Source organism: Lissotriton vulgaris, chromosome 6, assembly GCF_964263255.1.
Source record: "Lissotriton vulgaris chromosome 6, aLisVul1.2, whole genome shotgun sequence".
Taxonomy (NCBI): domain Eukaryota; kingdom Metazoa; phylum Chordata; class Amphibia; order Caudata; family Salamandridae; genus Lissotriton; species Lissotriton vulgaris.
Window position 1 is genome coordinate 1,673,011,602 of NC_141694.1, and position 20,212 is coordinate 1,673,031,813.

The window sequence follows — 20,212 nt, forward strand, 5'->3', positions numbered from 1 at the left end:
ACCAACACGCAACGGAGAGTAGAGCGTTCAATCCCTTCAATGACGCTCAACTCTAGACTCTCAACTAAAAATTAATCATAGTCATTTAAGAGTAAAGTTACACAAGCAGCGACACCTGTAAATTAATCCTACCGTAATCCGACAAATCCAAAGAGTAACATAAGGAATTGTCGATACTGCCGTAGAAAAAGGTGATTTATGCCAGCTTGATTCAGTAACGAATTTTTACTCTTCAGAGAGAAAAAAAATAAATCCAGCGTGGGTTGGTGGGTGAACGATGATCCCAATCGTCGCCAATCTGTAGTAAGTGATGCAGTTCACAGTCTTCTTGATTGAAAGAAGAAGTTTATTTCAAAGAAGTTCACCCACGATTAACGTGTCCTCTCTGACCGGAGTTCACTCAGTAACTGCAGTCAATGAGCGAACCACGAGCCAGGAATACTCACATACATTCAAAGGAACACAAGTCTTAAAGGGCACATGGAATAATAATCACGAGCAACTAATTACATAACAATCTATTACACTTGGGCGGTTGGAGATGGATACAGATGCTTCCTTCTTGTTTGTCGCTGTGTAGCTTTATTAAGAATAAATCTAGCTTAAGTCAAGACAAATGTCACTGTGTTATTACTACACATACACATGATAAAGAATTGAATGTGACTGACAAAAACTTTGATGTTTAAGGGCTTGATTAAGAGTAGGCTCTGTCGGATGTAATTATTATCTCATCAAATACAAAAATAAAAACTAGTGTTTAGAATGTATTGTTGCAATAATTATAAAACGGTATGTACCAGTACATTTTGGACCTTTTTTCCTTCTCAAATTCTAGAAGATTTGACATACTGAACGTAAAGAGGGGTGTATTTTTTAATCACACCTGTTAATTACTGTGTGAGAAATATCATCAAATTAGTAGCCGAGATGCCTGCTCAAACAGTTTTCGCAGGGATCGCAATTTAATGGGTCACTTGTAATAATGACATATGTACATTTTTTTTAAGTTGGAAACAATAAATCATAAAGGCAGTCACACTGTCAGGCCAGGCATAAACATCTCAGACATGGACATGTAAGCGAAGCAAGCAGAACATCTAACGCCGAAACTAAGAGTCAGACAGTGTCTCATGCAAGTTGTGTGCAGCGCATCAAAACGTATGCAAAACAAAGCTGCTCTTTTTGGAAGCCACTGGGAAGCAGCTGAACAAACACTTCAAAATGTATCAAGAATACAGGTCCATAAGAGGGACCTGAAATGTTTACATGGCGGATGATACTATGAGGGGGAGGGTTGCATGGAGTCTCAAAAATTGTAATGGAATTTTGTGGGGATGGAACATATTAAATCTATGCTGTATAGAAATTATTATATTGTTTGTGGGCAAGCAATGAATCTGATGCCCTCACCGACACTTGTCAAATGATTCTGTACATCAAAGTGCGTTGTAAAGTATCTGTTTAATCAAAAGACTTAAAAAAAAATAGAATACAGATCCCTTATTCCATGTGATACTAGGGAGGGTTCTAGTGAGGGGTATACCACAACAGGGCAGCATTCTAGGATACGGCTATATTATTCAAGAAGTATTGAGAAATCTGTAATCCTAGCTGTTTCACCGAACCACATAGATTCAGGGTAAAAAAAAACCTCAATCATACTTTCCAATAAAGTGCAAAAACACCACCAGTGCATCCCGCACCGCCAGTCCAAAGCCTACGATTGAACTCTGCATTTCGGGTTCACACATTTTAGACTTCTTGTTCTACACTAGAATCTTTGGAGACGATATGAAAGATGTCAAATTGCACATTGACACCACCCGTGTCTCAATGATGTGCCCAGACCATTTAATGCTCCTTTCGGACTGTCTTTACATCAGGCTTCACACAACACTGAGGCCGCAAAAAGCAGCATGCAGTGCTTCTCAAAAAGGGAATAAAAACAAACATGAATAAACAAGCGCCCTGACGCTACCTTGGTGGCTCGCAGCCCTTTAAAAAGAACCTCGCTAAATAATAGAACGACTCTTACATTTTCTATGCACTTTTTCCCCACTCATTCTCAATGGCTCCATAGAGTTCGATACGCCTGTTTTTAAACCAAACTGCATGTTATTTAAGATTTCTCTTGTTGACATTACCCACCACTCCAATGTAAATTATGTGAAAAATTAAGTCACGCCGGCTTATATACTTTTATATTTCTTTCAACTGCTCACAGTTGTTGGCATGTACAAAGTTTACTTTGGGGTAGGATTGACAAATTTGCCCCTGTCGAGGAGACCATCATGTTTCCAGTACTGTGCTTTACTTTAACAAATGAGTGCATTCGAAAATTGGTAGCTTGTTGACATTGAAAAGCAAAGCCAATAGCTGGATACTAACGGTCTGTTATGGGGTGTTAAATCTCAACGAAGTGTCATTGTGCCATTACTTCATTGTCCTCATGTCATGGAACTGAGAAGGCCGCTGTTGTGGTGTACCAGACATAGCCTGGTTTTGTCTCTGTAGTTCCTTTATTAGTTCCATCTTTTGATGTACATCAGCCTGGTAATCCATGTACTGCAGGATGGTATCTCAGTACAACAGAATGGTTATCATGTACATCACCCCACCAGGAGCAGCCTGCCAGCTGCTCAGCCCATCTTCAACTGTCACCCCACGCCACACAGGCACCCAAACATTCCATGCATCTCCATCACACCGACATTCCACTCAGAACACTCACACTGGCTGACAGCGAGGAGCTGGTTAAAGCAGGAGTAACTAAGTCAAAGTAATGTTTATTTAGACCATCGGTCCTTAAACGTAAAAATAATGTAACATTTCCTTCTTTCCATAATACAATATTATAATAATATGTACACAGTAAAAAATGCATTACCATAATAAATAGTTATTTCCTTTCCTAATCTATCCTGTTATCCTAAAATGAATTTCATAAAATCCCGATGTTATATACACTAAAACTTTTTTACACTCAAACGCAAATCTCCCCAGTGCACATGCAATATCCAAATAGATCATTTCCGTTAGCAATTCTGCTGCCTGTGCACGGTTCGTTATACCATATTTTATAAATACTGGTCGTAAAAACAATTTCCGTGTATCAAGGACCTTAAGACAATCTATCAAGGCCATATATGCATTTAAGCTAGGTGTATCTGACTTTTCTCCATACTTCCTGTTAAACTTTTTCAACCCACTAACTGAGGCCAGGGCTCGTATCCCTAACATATTCAGATGAGTCTCCCATTTTAGGGATCTTTCAAACCATATCCCCAAGTATTTATACTCATTCACTATTCCACTTTAGTAGAGCCCAGAAACCAACTAAATTTCTTCCTTTTCTTGCCAAAGCTTAAGACCTTAGTTTTATCTAAATTCACAACTAATTTTTTCTGATTGAAGTATTCGTTAAACACCATCAGCTTCCTCTGCAGACCTATCTTTGTTCGATCTAAAATTGCCAGATCGTCTGCATTGAGTAAGCAAGAAATGTTTCCCATCTAATTTAGTGCTAGCACCCTGTACCTACCTTCTTTAGTATAGTTGGTAAATCGGCTGTGAACAAAGAAAAAAAGCAAGGGGACCAAGACACAACCTTGTCTTAGCCCATTTTCTATTGGTATTTTCTATGAGAATGTACCCTCTATGTCCAGGATAACCTGCGCCCAATTATTCATGTGGAGCTCTTGTATAATGACCAGAAGATCCTTGGGCATGATAATCTCTATCAACATCTCCCACAACAGATTGCGGTCAACCAGGTCAAACCCAGCCCGAAAATCAATAAAGCAACTGAAAAAACATACCCCCTTGCCCCACTGACCCTCACGCGATGGGCCAAAGGGAGAAACAATGGTCTATTGTAGAATGCTCCTTTTTGAAACCCTGCTGTTCTGGGTGTATCACTTGGTTGACCTCTGCCCATTCTCTTAGTTTTTCTAAGATAACTTTAGAATATACTTTCTCTCCTACATCCAAAAGGTTAATTAACCTATAGTTTTTGGGCATTTTTAAGTCTCCATGCTTGTGGATGAGCCTAATGATCGCACCTTTCCAGGTCTGGGGCATCTTCCCTGTCTCTAGAATGCCGGAGAACATATTTGTTAAAATTTGTACCCACCAGTCGGATTCGGTCTTTATGATTACTGCCGGAAGATTATCAGGACAAGATGCTCTAGTCAGTTTTAAATTTTATGTCAAAGGCCCGGAGGCCAACATTATGCATATCCCTTTTATTCCGGAAAATCTGCATTTGCAATAATACGTTTAAGGTATGAGTAACATTTCCTCATGTAAGGAAGTGACAACAAAACTGTGAAAATGGGAATAATACCGATCATGACCCCCCTGATGTAGGGGTTAATCCCTTGCAGAAATGGGACAGTAATCCACAAAGACATCCCTACTGTAAGGGTTTTTAAGGTAAACCGTGTAAATGGGAAAGACACCAATGAAGCCACCCCTCATGTAAAGGAAAGAAAATAATAGAAATGGGACGGTAACCCATATTGACATACCTCATGTAAGGATTTGACATGCGCAACATAAAAAGGGGACTAAAACCCATTCCCCATGTAAGGAAATGTAAAGTATAATGCAAATACACATCAATTCCCCCTATATGACATCAAAGCCAGGGAAGGTGCGTAACAACAAACCTAAAGATGGGTGACCACCACCTAATAAAACATTAAGACCACCCTAATGTGAGGGTGTGTAATGTATGACCAAGAAATGGGTGAAGACCACCCACTAGGACACTGGGAACTCCCTCACATAAGAGGTACCCAGGCTAAGAAAATGGGCAAATCAAGCCCATGACGCAATCCCAAAAGAAGGGATGAATACTCTCCAACCGTCCTATGTAGAGGAAATGTAAAGTGAATGCTTAAAACAAATCCACCAAACCACATCATGTATGCTGTGAGAATACAGAGGAACTCAAGTGGGAGAACGCCAAACAAACACAGAGTAACTGCAAATACCCCTACAAAAACAAGGGTAGTCTTAAACACAACAAACATACCTCCACATGACACTGGTGAGACATCTCATCCATACTGCATGCAACATGACTAATAACCACCAAACATGTGCCAAATACAATAAATCCATACAACATGTGATTTTGAGCACTGCCGAAGCTTATACCTAGAAAACAAAATGCAGCGTTAATGGACTCATACCTAGGCAATGAATCAACATGTAATAAAAAAAACTTGTAGTGGTGTAGCACACCTGGATTTTTGAGCAAGTTCAGGACAGGTAATCCTAAAATCAAAAGTTCGAACTTTTTTGGGCACCTCAGGATATTGTCCCTTCTGGCTGGTGAGGGACTTGAAGTGAAGACTAGTATCAGGGGAGTGTAGGGGATTCCTACACAGAATCCTGTGGTGCTCCTGCGGAGGATAGTGACCTCTGTGTTCAAAGTTTTTTTTATCATCAAGTTCAAAAGACCAAGAAAGTTCATCAGAATATTCTTTAATCCAAAGTTCATATATTGTTTTTCATATAGACTCGGGTAATGTTCAACAGATATTCAACATGTTATTCGCCACCAAAACGATTCATAATACCAAAATCCCAATGTGGCTTACCTTATGTCGGTAAAACCGAAAGGAAACTCAACGTCCGTTTAACGGAACATAAGAGTACAATCAGGAACAAGAACCTAAAATCTCCACATTTAATTTCATCTCATCTCAACATAACATTAGCCAGCTGAGGTTCCTTGTTCTGGAGGTTGTCCCTACGAGACCTGGCGTTGACAATCGGAAAAAACTACTTCAGCGTGAACTATTTTGGATAAAGTTATTGGAATCAGGCCAACCGAAAGGACTCAATGATCGGATTGAATACAGTTGTTTCCTTTAAAACATGCCGCTTATCTGTTTAAATATGATTCTTCTACCCATCATTTACCTTCATCCTTTTTTATATTTTTTTATCTTTATTATCTTTTTCTACCTTCAAGATCACCTTTATTTACATTCTCAACTTCATTGTTCTTATTCCCACTTATTTCACTTTCCTCACCTGTTTTATCTCTTTCGTCTTACTTTTTTCAAAATCTCTCATTATTGTTCCCACTTATAGCCCACAGTTCTGTTTACTATTTTTCATGAACAACTGATACATAATTTGCTTCTGTCATAACTTCGGCAGTATTTCTCCAAATTTTCGGTTGTATTCGTTTGCTTTCTCCCTATCCAAGATGGCTGACACTTGATGTATATGAATAACTAAGTTCATTGTTTATTTGATTATTAATTTGACCTGCTGTTACGTTTACACATTCGTTCATTTTTACATATCGTTTTTGTTAAGTAGGTAGTCACAGTCTCTTGGTACGCTTTATTTCACAGCAACTTTTGCACCCGTGTTTGAAGTCCTCTTTCTATGTCACGTTTTGCATGCAAACTCAGTTCGTCTTTCATAAACACACCATCGTCACGCTTACTGATGTTGTCCCGCTAGTATGTGGTCTTCGAGTATAAGACACTGAAGATTCCGGTAAGCACCATGTCTTGTTATGTTATGTTAAGTGTTGCTTATAAAGCGCACTGACACCGGAGCTTCCTGGCGCTGGTAGACAGAACAGAGTGAGGAGAAGGTAGAGGTAACAGAATCTACGTGGGGGTAGGGAAAAGGTGAGTTTTTAGCATTTTCCTGAAGTTGAGAAAAGAGGAGCAGGATTTGATAGAGAGAGGGAGGAGGTTCCAGAGCCCAGGGGCCAACTGGGAGAACCGGCGTCCGCCGAATCTCTTAGTTTTGCTCCTGGGGATGATCAACAAGTCAAGGTGGGCAGATCGAAGATGACGTGTAGGACAGTAAGGGTGGATGGTAGATTTCAGGAAAGCAGGGGAAGGGCAATGAAGTGCCTTGAAGGTAAGACAAGCTACCTTGAAGGCAGCCCTTCGCTCGACCGGGAGCCAATGCAAATTCATAAGCAAAGGTTTAGCTGATTGCCATCTGGGTGTTCCATGGATCAGGCGGGCAGCCTGGTTCTGGACGATTTGGAGGCGTTGAGTCAGGTATTGTGGTAGACCGTGATAGATGGCGTTGGAAAAATCCAGACGGGAAAGTAGCAGCGAAATAACAGTTTGGGTGAGTGCTGCCGGGGGAAGAAAGTGGCGGATTTTGCGAATCCTCCGAAGTTGAAACATACAGGAGGAAAACACCGCTCCCACCTGAGCCTTGAGAGAAAGCTCGGTGTCAATGATGACACCTAGACTTTTTACTGTTTTTGCAGGGACGGGGGGGAGCCAAACTCTGGAGGCCAGAACTGTGGACCCCAGTAGGTGGAGCTGAGTCCAGGAAGTAGGAGCTCAGTTTTACCGGGGTTCAACTTCAATTGGTTCTGGTTCATCCAGAGTTGGATATGAGTCATGGCTCCATGAAAAGTATTGATGGCATTTGGTGAGTTGAGGGGGAAGATGATCTGGAGATAGTCAGCGTAGTTATAAGTGACGATGTCCCATTTCAGAAGTGATTGAATGAGGGGGGCGTGGCTACGCAAGCGGAGATGGCGGTCGCAGCTTGCTAAAGCTCCCGCCGGCCCGCCGTTTATCCTCCTAATTATCCTGGTCCCTGACCCCGAAACCCACAACAACAACGGGGCGAGGGCCGCCGGGTGTGCCAGGAACCCTCCGGTGTGCCCAGCGGTGGTCCGGAGTCCCGTGACCGGACGCTGCAGCGAGGCGCGAGGTGCGGCCTGGAGGACAGTGGTGCAGCCGGGGCCTCGATTTTGGCGCTCCCCGTCCGGGGAGCTGCGCACTAACCCGCCTGGCCTGGTGGCGGCCGCAACACCTTGCAACCCGAGGCATCGAGGACGCTGGGGAAGGTGTGTGATCCCTCTTCCAGAGCCCAGCAGCATTCTGAGGGGGCGTGGAGGCTGCGGATGACCGGGAGCGGCCGGAGCGGCCTGGCGGACTGGGTGCAGCCTGGACCTTGATTTTCGCGGCCCAGTGTCGGTGGCCCTGGTGTTCCCGCCCAGCGGTGCTCAACCCACGGCGCAGACGATTGGCAGCAACTGTGAGTAGTGGCTAAACCCCCCCCCCCCCCCCCCCCACCCGGACCGGAGGGGACACCAGCGCTTTGACGCGAGATCCACCAGGCCTGTCCACCTCCTCCCCCCGGGGGGGGTTCGCTGACCGGAGGAGACCCTGATTCTTGGCGGCCGCTGGGGCCGACCACGCTCTGAGCTGGACACTGAGTCGCGCTGGGTCGGGTCAGTCAAGACTTGCCCGAGGGCTGGCGACCGGTCGCGGTCTTCCCTCCCCTCCTCACTGCCTTCCATAGATCTCATCGAGGGCGGCCGGGGTCCCGCGCCTCCGTCCCATCTTGAAGCCCATTTACTCTCGGCGGCCATGACCAGAGGGGGCGGTGGCCCCGCCAAACAGGTGACAATTGATAAATTCACGGGGCCCAGTGGGGGCTCTGGACAGTCCGGGGGTGCTCCGCCCGGAGGGGGGCCAGACAATGCAGCCCTTATGGCGGCCATCACCCAGTCGAGGGATGCGCTAGACGCCAGGATAGGGGCAGTGGGAGCGGACGTGACTCTACTGCGCCAAGACCTGAGGAATGCTGTGGCGCGGATCACCGAAGCTGAATCCAGGGTAACAGTGGTGGAGGAAGACGTCACCTCCCTTAAGAAAAGAATGGCGGCGATGGAATCTGCGCAGCGGATCACGGCGCTCCGTGTGGAGGATGCCGAAGGGCGGGCGCGCCGCAACAACCTCCGCTTTATCGGCTTTCCGGAGCGCTGTGAAAAGGGCAACATGGAACGCTTCCTCGCACAGTGGCTGGAGTCGTGGATGCCGCCGGGGACGCTTTCAACTTGCTTCGTTATCGAGAGGGCGCACCGCGCCCTGGCGCAGAGGCCGCCTGAGGGCGAGCGGCCTAGGGCGGTGATCGCTAGACTGCTGAATTATCACGACAGGGATGCCGTGCTGAGGGAAGCTCGAATCAAGGAAGCCCTCCTATATGAGAACTGTAAGATCATGGTCTTCCCTGACTATACCAAACTTGTGCAACAGCAGCGTCACTCTTTCATGGCCGCGAAGGCGAAACTGAGAGGTCTCAAGCTCCAATATTCCCTGTTGTACCCGGCGCGCCTGAGGGTGATCTTCCAATCACGGACACTGTTTTTTGATACGCCGGAGGACCTTTTCAAGTGGACGGATGAAACGGTGCGGCTCAGACCAAATTCTCAACCGGGGCTCCATTCGGGCTCTCCTGAAGGATCGCCGCGAGCACGGAGAGATCAGACGGCGAAGAAGGGTTGTACCAAGCGCTCCAAATCGCGCAGACGCGCGGCCTCGGTTGATGGGACTCAGACCAGTGGTAGGACTGAGGATTCGGAACATTCTGGGACGGACCACTGAAGACTCCGGGACCTTCACTCTCTGTTTCTGCGGTCACTGCTGTGCCCCCTGGTCGGGCTCACTGTGTCGTCTGGACCTTAATGGCTGCCCGGCACGGCTACTGCCCTGGGACTGTATTGCGTCAGACTCCTGATCGAACATAGGGTTGTGGGGTGGGGGGTCGGGGACTACGTGATAGTGGCTACCACTCTCCCTCTTGTGAGAGAGAACCTGAGGGAAGGGGGGTGAGCTTGCTGTTCTCTTTGGGGATGTTGGGATCCATTGGTATGGGTGGGCCCGGGCCCTGCGTTTTAGTCTCGGGACCACCCATGCCGCGACAGGTACTTCATAGTTCATTGAGGTATAGGGTGGGGGGAGGTGGGATGTGGGCGGTCGGGGTTGGGACCGCTGAGTTGGGGGTTGAGTTTGTTTGGGGCTGTGGGACTGCAGAGTTGGGGCTTGTTTCCTTGGGGTGGGCGGTAGTGTGCATGTGTGTCGCAGACATGTTCCTTATGGCGTGTGGTGGGTGGCGCGGGTGTGGAGGGCTTGTGTGGTGGATCTTCATGGACCATGGCTGAACGGACTCATAGACTCCCTGAAGACTCTATGCGGGTGATTACGTGGAATGTCAGGGGCTTATTAGACAAAATTAAACGCGGGGCTGTGCTACGCTGGGGGAAAAAAGAGGTTGCAGATTTTCTATTGCTACAAGAAACCCACATGATGGGTACAAAGGCTCTGGGCTTACAGAGATTTGGTTATCAACAAGTTTTCCATGCGGGATTCTCCAGGGGATCCAGGGGGGTGGCCATTTTGATCCACCGTAGAGTGGCGTACACCCATGAGAAGCAGTGGGCTGATCCCCAGGGTCGCTACTTGTTTGTTAAAGGCATGGTGGGCACGGACTCAGTGGTGTTTGGCAGCGTGTACGCCCCTCCCCCCCTCCAATGGGCCCTGGCTGAGAGGTTGTTTGCAGTATGGGAGGACATTGCCGGGTCGTTGGCTGTGATTGGAGGAGATTGGAACGATGTGATGAATATATGCGTGGATCGCCATAGGCGCCGAGGGGGGATCGAGGTTCAGCCCCCGTCCCCTTCACCCACCAGACTACGTGCAATGAGTGAGGGTTTGGGCTGGGTGGATGCTTGGCGACACATGCACCCCGCAGCCCGGGAATATACTTATGTCTCAGCTGTGCACGGCTCGTTCTCGAGGCTTGACTGTGTGTTTGTGCCTGGGGAATGTTTGTGTAGAGTAAAGAGCGCTGACATCTTGCCTAGGGGCCTGTCCGACCACTCCCCTGTCTCTGTTGATGTGGAGCTCACCCGGAAGAGGCAGCCGTTCCGTTGGAGGATGTCCTCTTGGCATCTCCTGCAACCGGAGTATGCTAATCACCTGCGCGAATCCATTGACCACTACTGGCGGGAAAACCTAGTTGGGGATGCCGATGTAGGAACGGTATGGGAAGCCATGAAGCCTACCCTACGGGGGATAGATATTGCATGGTGCTCGGCAGCTCGGCGAAAGCGTCGGGAGCAAACTACCGAAGCGGCCGCGCGAGTGGCGACCCTGGAACAGGAAAGCCGCGACGGCGGCGATGAAGTCGGGATACGTCTGCTGTTACAGGCACAGCAAACATACGGGGCCCTCCTGATGGATGAAGCCAGACAGGCATGGCTGGCCACCAGAAGTAGGGTGTATCAATGGGGGGACAAGTCGTGTTCCATGCTCCATCGACTGTGCCACCAAACTTTCCAACCCCTCCTGCTGCCAGGCCTTACGAATGGTGGGGGAGAGGTCTTGACCGACCCGCACGAACTGGCGACGAGCTTTGCTACGTACTATTCAACCCAGTACGCCCCGCACGACCACCTGTCTGACAGCGAGCTGACTCGCTTTCTCGCAGAGCTGCCGCCGGTGCAGCTATCAGATGAGACCAAGACGGCCCTAGAGGCGCCCCTCACAGCAGAGGAGTTGGGTGATGCACTGGGGCAGCTCAGCACTGGCAGGGCTCCTGGCCCTAACGGCTACCCGAGTGAATTTTTCAAGAAATTTCATGTACAGCTTGGCTCTCCGTATCGTCGGGCGCTTGAGGTGGCGCGTGGGCGAGGGGTGTTGCCCCCGGACTGGCGCCATGCCGAGATAGTGGTCTTCTTGAAACCGGGCAGACCCCCGGATCGCCATGACTCTTATAGGCCCATCTCGTTGATTAATGTTGAGGCCAAGGTCTTGGCCAAGGCCCTGGCGAACAGGCTCGCTCCGCATATCACAGACTTAGTCCATCCGGACCAGGCAGGCTTCATGCCTCGCAGGGCGACGCGGCATAATATCCGTCGCGCACAGGCGGCGATCGACGCCATTGGGACCTTAGGGGACCAGGCGGCACTGTTACTGGCCGACATTGATAAGGCGTTTGACTCCGTCAGCTGGTCGTTCCTATTTGCCTTGCTGCGCTGTCTCAACCTGGGCCCGGTCTTTCTGTCGTATGTCCGGCTCCTCTATACGGATATCACGGCCTCGGTGCGGGTCGCCGGGGCAGTTTCGGAGATGTTCCGTATCGGCCGCGGGACTAGACAGGGGTGCCCTCTTTCCCCTTATTTATTTGCACTCGCCATGGAGCCTTTGGCTGCCAGGGTGCGCCAGGACGCGCTGATACGGGGCTTCCAGTGGACTGCCACCCTGTCTGACAAAATCGCACTGTACGCCGATGACGTCCTCTTCTTCCTTACCGACCTGCGGCGCTCAGGCCCGTGTGTCCTAGAGGTTATGCAACTGTTTGGGGAGGCTTCTGGCCTGTTTCTAAACCCCCATAAATCCACGCTGTGGGTGTTGGAGGGGGGCGAGGTGACTGACCCCTGGGCTTCCGGGCTGCAAGTGGCCACGACCGGGCTCAAGTACCTGGGCGTGTTTCTCTCAGACTCGGCGGACATTGCATGGGACCGTAATCTCATACCAGTCTGGGAGCGGGTACAGTCAGATGTTAAAACCTGGTCTCGGATGCCCCTATCAATCTTTGGCCGCTCCGCTATATTTAAAATGGTGGCGCTACCGCGCCTATTATACCAATTACAGAACCATCCGTATCCCATCCCGCCTCAGTGGTTTAGGCAGGTCAACTCGGTGCTGGGCCGCTTTCTGTGGGCTGGAGGTGCTGCCAGAGTTGCGTTGCGTACTTGCTTTCTGTCCACCTACTGTGGGGGTTTGGCCACTTCAGATTTACTGTCATATTATCAGGCCGCGCACCTTCTCATCCTGAATGACTGGTGGTATGGCGATGGTGGAGACCCAGCTTATGCCCTGGAGCGTGCCTTGATGGGTGATAACTCGCTTCACACCATCCTCTATTCACCCAGACTGTGTCGCTCGTTGCCGAGGGTTACGCGACTTGTTTTTGCGGTGTGGCGGCAGGCCTTGCGTCGCATGGGCTGGTGGGGCAGACTGACCGCGGAGACGCCCCTGTGGCATAACGGCATGCTGCCGGAACTGTCTAAGCTATCGGGATTCGACGGCTGGGACGCGATTGGTATCTCGCAATTAGGCCATGTGCTGTCCGGCACGACGCTCAAATCCTTCGAGGCCCTTTGCACCGAATTTGGTATGCCCCAAACTCAATTCTTTCGATATCTACAACTTCGGCATGCGCTGCTGCCCAGTCTTACCAACCTTGACTCACTCCCTGATTTCAGCCCGATCGAAGCGAAAGTCTTCATGGGCGACCTTGGAGATAGAAAACTTTCGCGCATCTACCAGACTATGGTCATCCATTGCTCCTCCACCCTCCTCCCGCTGAAGGCTTCCTGGGAGGCCGACATCGGTCAGTTGGATGAGGATGATTGGCGAGAGGCCCTGGAGTCCCCGAGGGGTGCGGCTATTGCAATGCGCTTTCGGCTCATACAATTCAAAATTCTCCATAGGGCCTACTATACGCGTGAGCGTCTGTGGAAGGCGGGACTGATTGAGACCCCGGACTGCCTGCGGTGTGGGTCGGGGATAGGTACGTTACTCCACACAGTATGGTCGTGCCCCAGACTGATTGGCTTCTGGAGAGGTGTATGGGGCTGTTTGTCAGAGGTATTGGGCTGGACCCTCCCCCGTACCCACCGTTTGGGCCTGCTGCACATCCTAGAGGGGGTGGGTGGAAATATCTACAAAAGGCACCTGCTCCTCCTGGGGCTGGTGGTGGCCAAGAGAGATCTGGCCCGAGCATGGAAGGATGTGAGGCCCCCCCCCCTGAGTGCGTGGAAGGCTGGCATTGACTTCTGTATGGGTTTGGAACGCCCGATCTTCGAGGCTCGGGGATGCCCCCGTAAACACTTTAAAATATGGAAAAGGTGGGCAGACCACAGGGGCTTACACCTGGACCCCCCTGCTGAACCGGAGGAAGATCTTTAGCCCCATGTGGCCTGGTGACCCCGCTCCCCCACACCTGCACTTGCCGCACTAGGAACTTACGCCGATACTGTATATGCACACATGCCTGGGGTTAGGGTGGGATCCGGGGGAGGGTTCTGGGAGTTGGGTTGTTGGGTAGATGAAAAGGTAAAGACGGGGTTAATGTTTCCTGTATCCTTGTAATGCATTGATTTCTTGGCTGGACGTTTAGTCCTATCTACATGATTTTCTCGGTATGTTTGGTGGTGCCATCCTGCTTGTAGGGGGCCACTCTATCACATGTGCTCATCTTTATCAATAAACTTGTTGTGAAAAAAAAAAGAAGTGATTGAATGAGTGGCCGGAGGTAAAGATTAAAGAGGAGCGGGGAGAGGGAAGAGCCTTGGGGAACACCACAGGATGTGAGAGTTTTTTTTAGCAGTGTAGGGGCCAAGGCGGACCGCCTGTGTTCTCCCCGTAGGGAAGGACCTGACCCACTCATAAGCAACGCCCTGGATGCCCGCCTGCCCGACACGGTGGAGAAGGATGTCATGATCCACCGTGTCGAACGCGGCCGACAAATCCAGTAAGACGAGGGCTTGGCGTTTTCCCGCGTCCGCGTTGCCTCTGAGTGTGTCAAGGACTGCCAGGATAACGGCTTCTGTAGAATGGGCGGGTCTGAAGCCGGCCTGGGTTGGTACAAGGTAGCCAGAGGATTCTATAAACCTGGACAGGCAGCGAGTGACGTGAGCCTCCATAAGTTTAGAGAAATAAGGGAGAAGGGAAATGGGGCGGTAGTTCGATGGCTCTGTCATGTCGGCGCCAGGTTTTTTTAGTAAGGGTACCAGAATGGCTTCCTTAAAGGAAGTGGGACAAATGCCGCTGCTGAGGGAGCTATTAAGTAGATGTAGGATACTGTCAGGTAAATTGAGACATATGCTCCGCAAAACGGACGGTGGGCAGCAGTCATTTGGGGAGCCGGATTTTACACGAGTGGCTAGTTCCGCCAGAGAAGAAGAGTCTAGAGCCGGAAAAGAAGTGAAGGACAGGGGGTTATTGAGGGATGTATCCGGTAGTGACAGTTGGGGGAGTGAAGGAATGGATTTTTTAATTGTGGAAATTTTTCTAGGAAGAACGAGTTCAGGGTGTCACAGGCCTCCTGAGTAGGGGTCTGGGCTGGTAGGGTCCTGTCGTCTGTGGTTAACTCGTTCAAAACTCTGAACACCTGCTTAGATTTGTTAGCTGCCAGAGAGATCCTACTGGCGAAGTGTTCGGTTTTTGCTGAACGGATAGCTGTCTTAAATTCTTTGCGGGCAGTCAGGTAAGATTGTTTGGCTAGGTCAGAATAATCGTGTCTCCAGATGCGTTCCAACTGGCGAGTTTTGAGTTTCCGGGCTTTGAGGTAGTCGGAAAACCACCTGTGAGAGTTCCTGTGTCTGGTACAGGGGAATTTAACCAAGGGGGCAAACCGATCACTGGCCGACTCGAGCCAGGTGGCCACGTTATGTTCTAGCCTGTCCGTGTCAATAGGGTCAGAGATCGCCGGGCAGGAGTCAGCCAGGGCAGTAAGAAATCCCTGGGAGTCATATGAGCTCCATTTGCGGGCAAGGCCGCCGGCCATCAAGGGAGCAGGAGCCTGAACAGCAGCCGTGATGATGGTGTCTACCAAGTGATGGTCAGACCAGGCACACGGACGTATGACTGGTGGGGACAGCTCCAGGTTGCAGGTCCAGATCTGGTCCAAAACATGTCCCTTGATGTGAGTGGGTTCGGAGACATGTTGGACAAGGTTCAGACTTTTAAGCGTCTCAAAAAGCTCAGTAGCATGAGGGCCGGCGTGACTGTCGCCAAACCAGTAATTCAGATCGCCAAAAATGGCGAGGCGGGAGTGCGAAATAAGAAGGGAAGACAGTTGTTCACTTAGAATGGTGGGAAAAGATGGCATGGGGTGTGGGGGCCGATAGAGTAAAAGGAAAGTGAGGGGGCCAACGTCCGTTTGCACGCTGATAATTAAGTTCTCCACCTCAGGTAAAGGAAGGGAGTAAGAGGATAAGGATATCAGACGCTTGGAAATAATGGCCGCTACTCCACCCCCAGGCCGGTCGCCAGGGCGGTCGGCGCGAAGGATGTAGTAATCGGGGGGGAGGGCTGCCAGAATATCCGGCATGGACTCTGAGGTAAGCCATGTTTCTGTCAGTAAAAGCATGTCGGGGTTCGAGCTAGTTAGCAGGATAAAAATATCCTCAGAGTGCTTCACCAGTGAGCGGGTGTTAAGATAAGATACCCTGAGGGATGTAGTGTTCACTGGTGGCAATGCTAAGGGTATGCGGCCATTGGGGAGGAGTTGATTAGGGCGCGAGAGGCCTGCTGACGTAATGCGATGCAAAGTCGTAGGGGATGGTAGAATGACGGTGTGCTGAAAGTCCCTGAGTGCTTGGGGGGAATATGTAATAGGCTGGGCGGCATGGCATGCCCTCAGGCCCGTCCTGGCGCGGACGGGCGCAGACGGGCTTGCCTTTGGCGCGCCTTCGGCGCGCCCGCTGCGCGGCCGTGGAAGGCACATGGTTTATGTAGGTGGAAAACAGGAAGGGGCGTGGCCCGTGATGAAGGGGGCGTGGCCTCACCAGGCTTCCCCGTAATGACGTGGCAAGGTATGGCGGCCCGCGACAGCGTTCAGATCAGCTGTGCGGGGAAGGGGTAATAGCAAGGATGTTGCCAGAAGTAAGTTTTTTTAAAAGTGCGCAAGTACACAAGATAGTACACAAGAAATACACAATAAAATCAAATTTTTCCGAAGGGCTCGCTCGTTGCTCCCGCCTCAGGAGTTCTGTCTTGGAAGCTCGTTTGTTTTAATTCCTTTGTGTGCTGTTTAATGGGCTTTTACTTTATTTCTTCGTACTCACATTTCCTGATTGCTAATTTGTGTAAACACTTGTGGTGTACCTCTTGTTACCCGATTATTCCCGTATCGTATTGCAGCACATTTTTGTCACTCACAGTCTTTTTTTGCGGTATACCTCTTGTCACCTGACCATTCTCGAATCTGTTTGCAGCATGTTTTGTCACTCACTGTCTTTTTTCTTATAATCACTCATATAACGGTGAGGTTCCTATGCCATCTTTTGTTTTCTCTTTTCGTTTTAGTAGATAATGTCCGCCCCCTGACACAGTGTTTGGCTTCTTTCACAGAGTAACGTTATTCCCCTGACGAAGGGACCCCCGTCCCGAAATGCATTGGGATTTTGGTATTATGAATCGTTTTGGTGGCGAATAACATGTTGAATATCTGTTGAACATTACCCGAGTCTATATGAAAAACAATATATGAACTTTGGATTAAAGAATATTCTGATGAACTTTCTTGGTCTTTTGAACTTGATGATAAAAAAAAACTTAGAACACAGAGGTCACTATCCTCCGCAGGAGCACCACAGGATTCTGTGTAGGAATCCCCTACACTCCCCTGATACTAGTCAACATGTAATAAAACAGTGTAGAAATATTCATGTCCCTAAACAATAACCGAACACAAGAACTCAAACAAAAATTGGGTGAGAAGAAGATCAATCCCAAAGTTATGAAAAATCATCCAGATGTTGGTAAGTTCACCAACAACCTCTTGTTTGAGTACAAGAACGACAAGCAACCATGCCACACCACATCCGGATAGAAGAGGTATTCACTACAGCTAAGGACAAGTGGAAACGCCACTCGGCGACATGACAACTCTTGAACAGTGTATTGAACAAAAAAAAAATCTGATTCTAAATGTTACCTTCTATCCATGCCACAAGGTTTGGTGCTGGAATATGATCTTTGTTGTTCATATAATGTCACCCCGACTGCAGAGCTTGTACCTGGATGATCGAAATAAGAGACGGGCAGGACAACCCAAGATGGCGGCACGCAGTCACGACAGCGCCGGGTGGCTTATGGTTGGAGCATGCAGCAAAGCCTCCCACAGCCGCACTGAAGCTGCGTAAAAAAACATCATAGGAGATCCTTAAGCACATCCAATTGGCTCTATGGACACGGTAAGCTGCACGCGTAGTGAAAAGCTTGTGCTGCTCATTTGAAACCGTTCTGTAACGGTTTAACGGTCCTTGCTCCAATAAGAAAATAAGTATTTTTTTAAAAAATTATAAAAACCCAACACATGTTTGCCTAACAACTGATGGCCTCCTCCGGCCACCAGTACAGAGGTCAATTTGCCAACTGTATTGTACGCGTTGCGGTATGCTTCACACACCCAATGTAGAGGGCAACATGAAACACACCAAAACATGTGTAATCTTTAGATGATGCATCTTTTCTTTTAAATTTCCACCATCTAGTTAATAGCAACTTGGTGCGAAATTCCACTGTGATGTCGAATGTTCCACAAATCAGATGTGTTAAAGTGGAAAAGTTCACAACAGATCTCCAGTTGCATGAAATAAAACATTGTAGGCAAATGAAGCAGGTCCAGGCTGGGACAGTCTGCTGTGAAAGACACTTGTGGGGCTGCGAGGCCTGGTGCTTGGTTTTCTCTGCTTTCTTGTTGACACCTGTTCTCTTCTGTGAACATCTTCCTTCTGAAAATGTAATTTGCGCTGTACCCTCTGTAGTTTCTGTAGGTTCCTTCAGTTTTAACCCCTTCGACGCTGATGACGAGCTGGGCTCGTCATGGCGTAGCCTCCTCGCACGCTGATGACGAGCCCAGCTCGTCACGTAAAGTGCGTTTCCGCAAAACCCAGCGTGCGAGCGGAATTCCGCTAGCGCACATGGTGTTAAAAATGTCTTTACCATGTCATCTTTATCATCATTAAGACCAGATGTCAAGCATGAGTCTGTCTCCAGATAGTTGCAAAAAATATGTGTAAAGTAAGTCCAGTAGACGAGATATAGTTCTACATGATTTATTTGATCTTAGTTACAAGATGTTATGTTCATGTGAAGCAGCTCCACCAGGAGCAGCCTGCCTGATGCTCAGCCCATACTCCAGCTGTCACATCACACAGGCACCCAAACATTCCATTCATCATCAACACACCACCATTCCACGCAGCACATTCACACTGGTTGAGCAGCTAGGGGTAAAAGTGACAGGTTATTTACATAAATAAACAGGATCCTACAGCCCCGCGGTGTGATCTTTTCACACCCGGTACTTTGTTACCTTTATCTAACTCCATCAGTGCCGAGTTGGCATCCAGCTCCTGCTCTCCGTGTCCGGCATCTGCCAGAAATGACCTGCCCGAAGCCATAGTGCGACTCTGCTTGGCCTCTCTGGAATAGTATCATCACACGCACAGAGCCTGGTGCACTACACAACACTCTGCTTTGAAACAGAAAGAGGACTAGGACCATACAGCATTTTGCCGCAGCAGGAACAAGTCAGCATTTCTTGTCCTTCTTTTATGTCCATTCCAGTTATTCCTCGTGCAGTATTTAATACAAAAAAGTGTGCATGCGCATTGATACTAACAAGTGGCCATGATAGAGTCAGTCAAAGCCTGGCGGTTTTAAATCGCTTTTTTTCTAGGAAAATAGGACAGCCCAGTCGGTATTAAAAATCATTGAATCTTCGTAACATATTTGTTACGCCTGTCAGTGAGTGCAGTATTGTGTATAGAGGTTCGCAGACTTTTTTCAAGTATTTTACATTCAGTTTGTCACCACCACTCGTACAGGAAGTGACAAAAGCAAAACGGAAAATGACGAAGGCTTTGGTGGCTCCAGACTGTGTTCATCCAATCAGGTCTCGTGATGTCATTTTAGCGGGTAGTTTGGTCCACTTTGAGAGCACTTCGCGGGAATCTAAGTCAGCGGTGCCTAAAGCAACGGGCGCCTTTTCTTTGCTGTGATCCGAGCCGATCACCGGTGCGAGCAGCTGCAGCCCCCCACCGCGAACTATGCTTTTCCGCTCAGTGTCACGAGCACCTCTCCGGGGCCCCAAACAACGCGGTAAGAGAGAAACAAGGGGATCTGGGAGCGCATGGGTCTCTACACGAGAAGGAGGATCATCTTTCAATTGCGATCAGTGCGATCCCAGTGCCGTAGTTTCTGGAGTTTGGGAAAGACTGCTGCGATCAGCACACATACGAAATGGCACGCAGTCTGAACCATTGCACTCCATCAAATGCCTGGCCCCTAGATGACTCACATTAATGCATGACGGAAAAAGATCCCCACATCTTTAGCGGGGGGAACTGCAGTATTCCTGTTAGGCACCCCAAAAAAAGAACATATCATGAAAATCTAATTTATGTTTTTACGTACTTAAAAAAAAAATGAAACGCGTTGATCGTGTTACCTTCTCAACTACCCTGCGTGTCTGGGTCCATTGATCATGACATGTTCCAATAGTCTCACTTTGTTTGTGTAATTACCACATGGTGATCCGACGTGTGATCTGCAATGGATCACTGTTGGAATTATACGCATGAGCTTTATTGGCTGTAATCGTAACAAATCCATTG

General features: G+C 48.8%; 2 protein-coding genes across 3 annotated transcripts in view; one reads left to right on the forward strand and one right to left on the reverse strand.

The window, feature by feature from the left end:
- The window catches only part of INTS7 (integrator complex subunit 7), a 363,775-nt gene that overhangs the window by 126,396 nt on the left and 217,167 nt on the right, over nucleotides 1–20,212 (reverse strand). Inside the window, exon 1 of one of the 2 annotated variants that reach the window (XM_086927847.1) lies at nucleotides 18,910–19,524. The exons of the other annotated variant lie outside the window; for it this stretch is intronic. Coding sequence (XP_086783973.1) covers nucleotides 18,910–18,997 — 88 coding nt within the window. The 5' untranslated portion in view covers nucleotides 18,998–19,524. Of the gene's footprint in view, nucleotides 1–18,909; nucleotides 19,525–20,212 lie in introns of those variants that run through there. 2 annotated transcript variants of the gene reach the window in all.
- Nucleotides 19,564–20,212, forward strand: part of DTL (denticleless E3 ubiquitin protein ligase adapter) — a 78,511-nt gene continuing 77,862 nt past the window's right edge. The window contains exon 1 of the mRNA XM_086927849.1: nucleotides 19,564–19,697. Within this exon, the coding sequence (XP_086783975.1) occupies nucleotides 19,646–19,697 (52 nt within the window). The 5' untranslated portion in view covers nucleotides 19,564–19,645. The remainder of the gene's footprint in view (nucleotides 19,698–20,212) is intronic.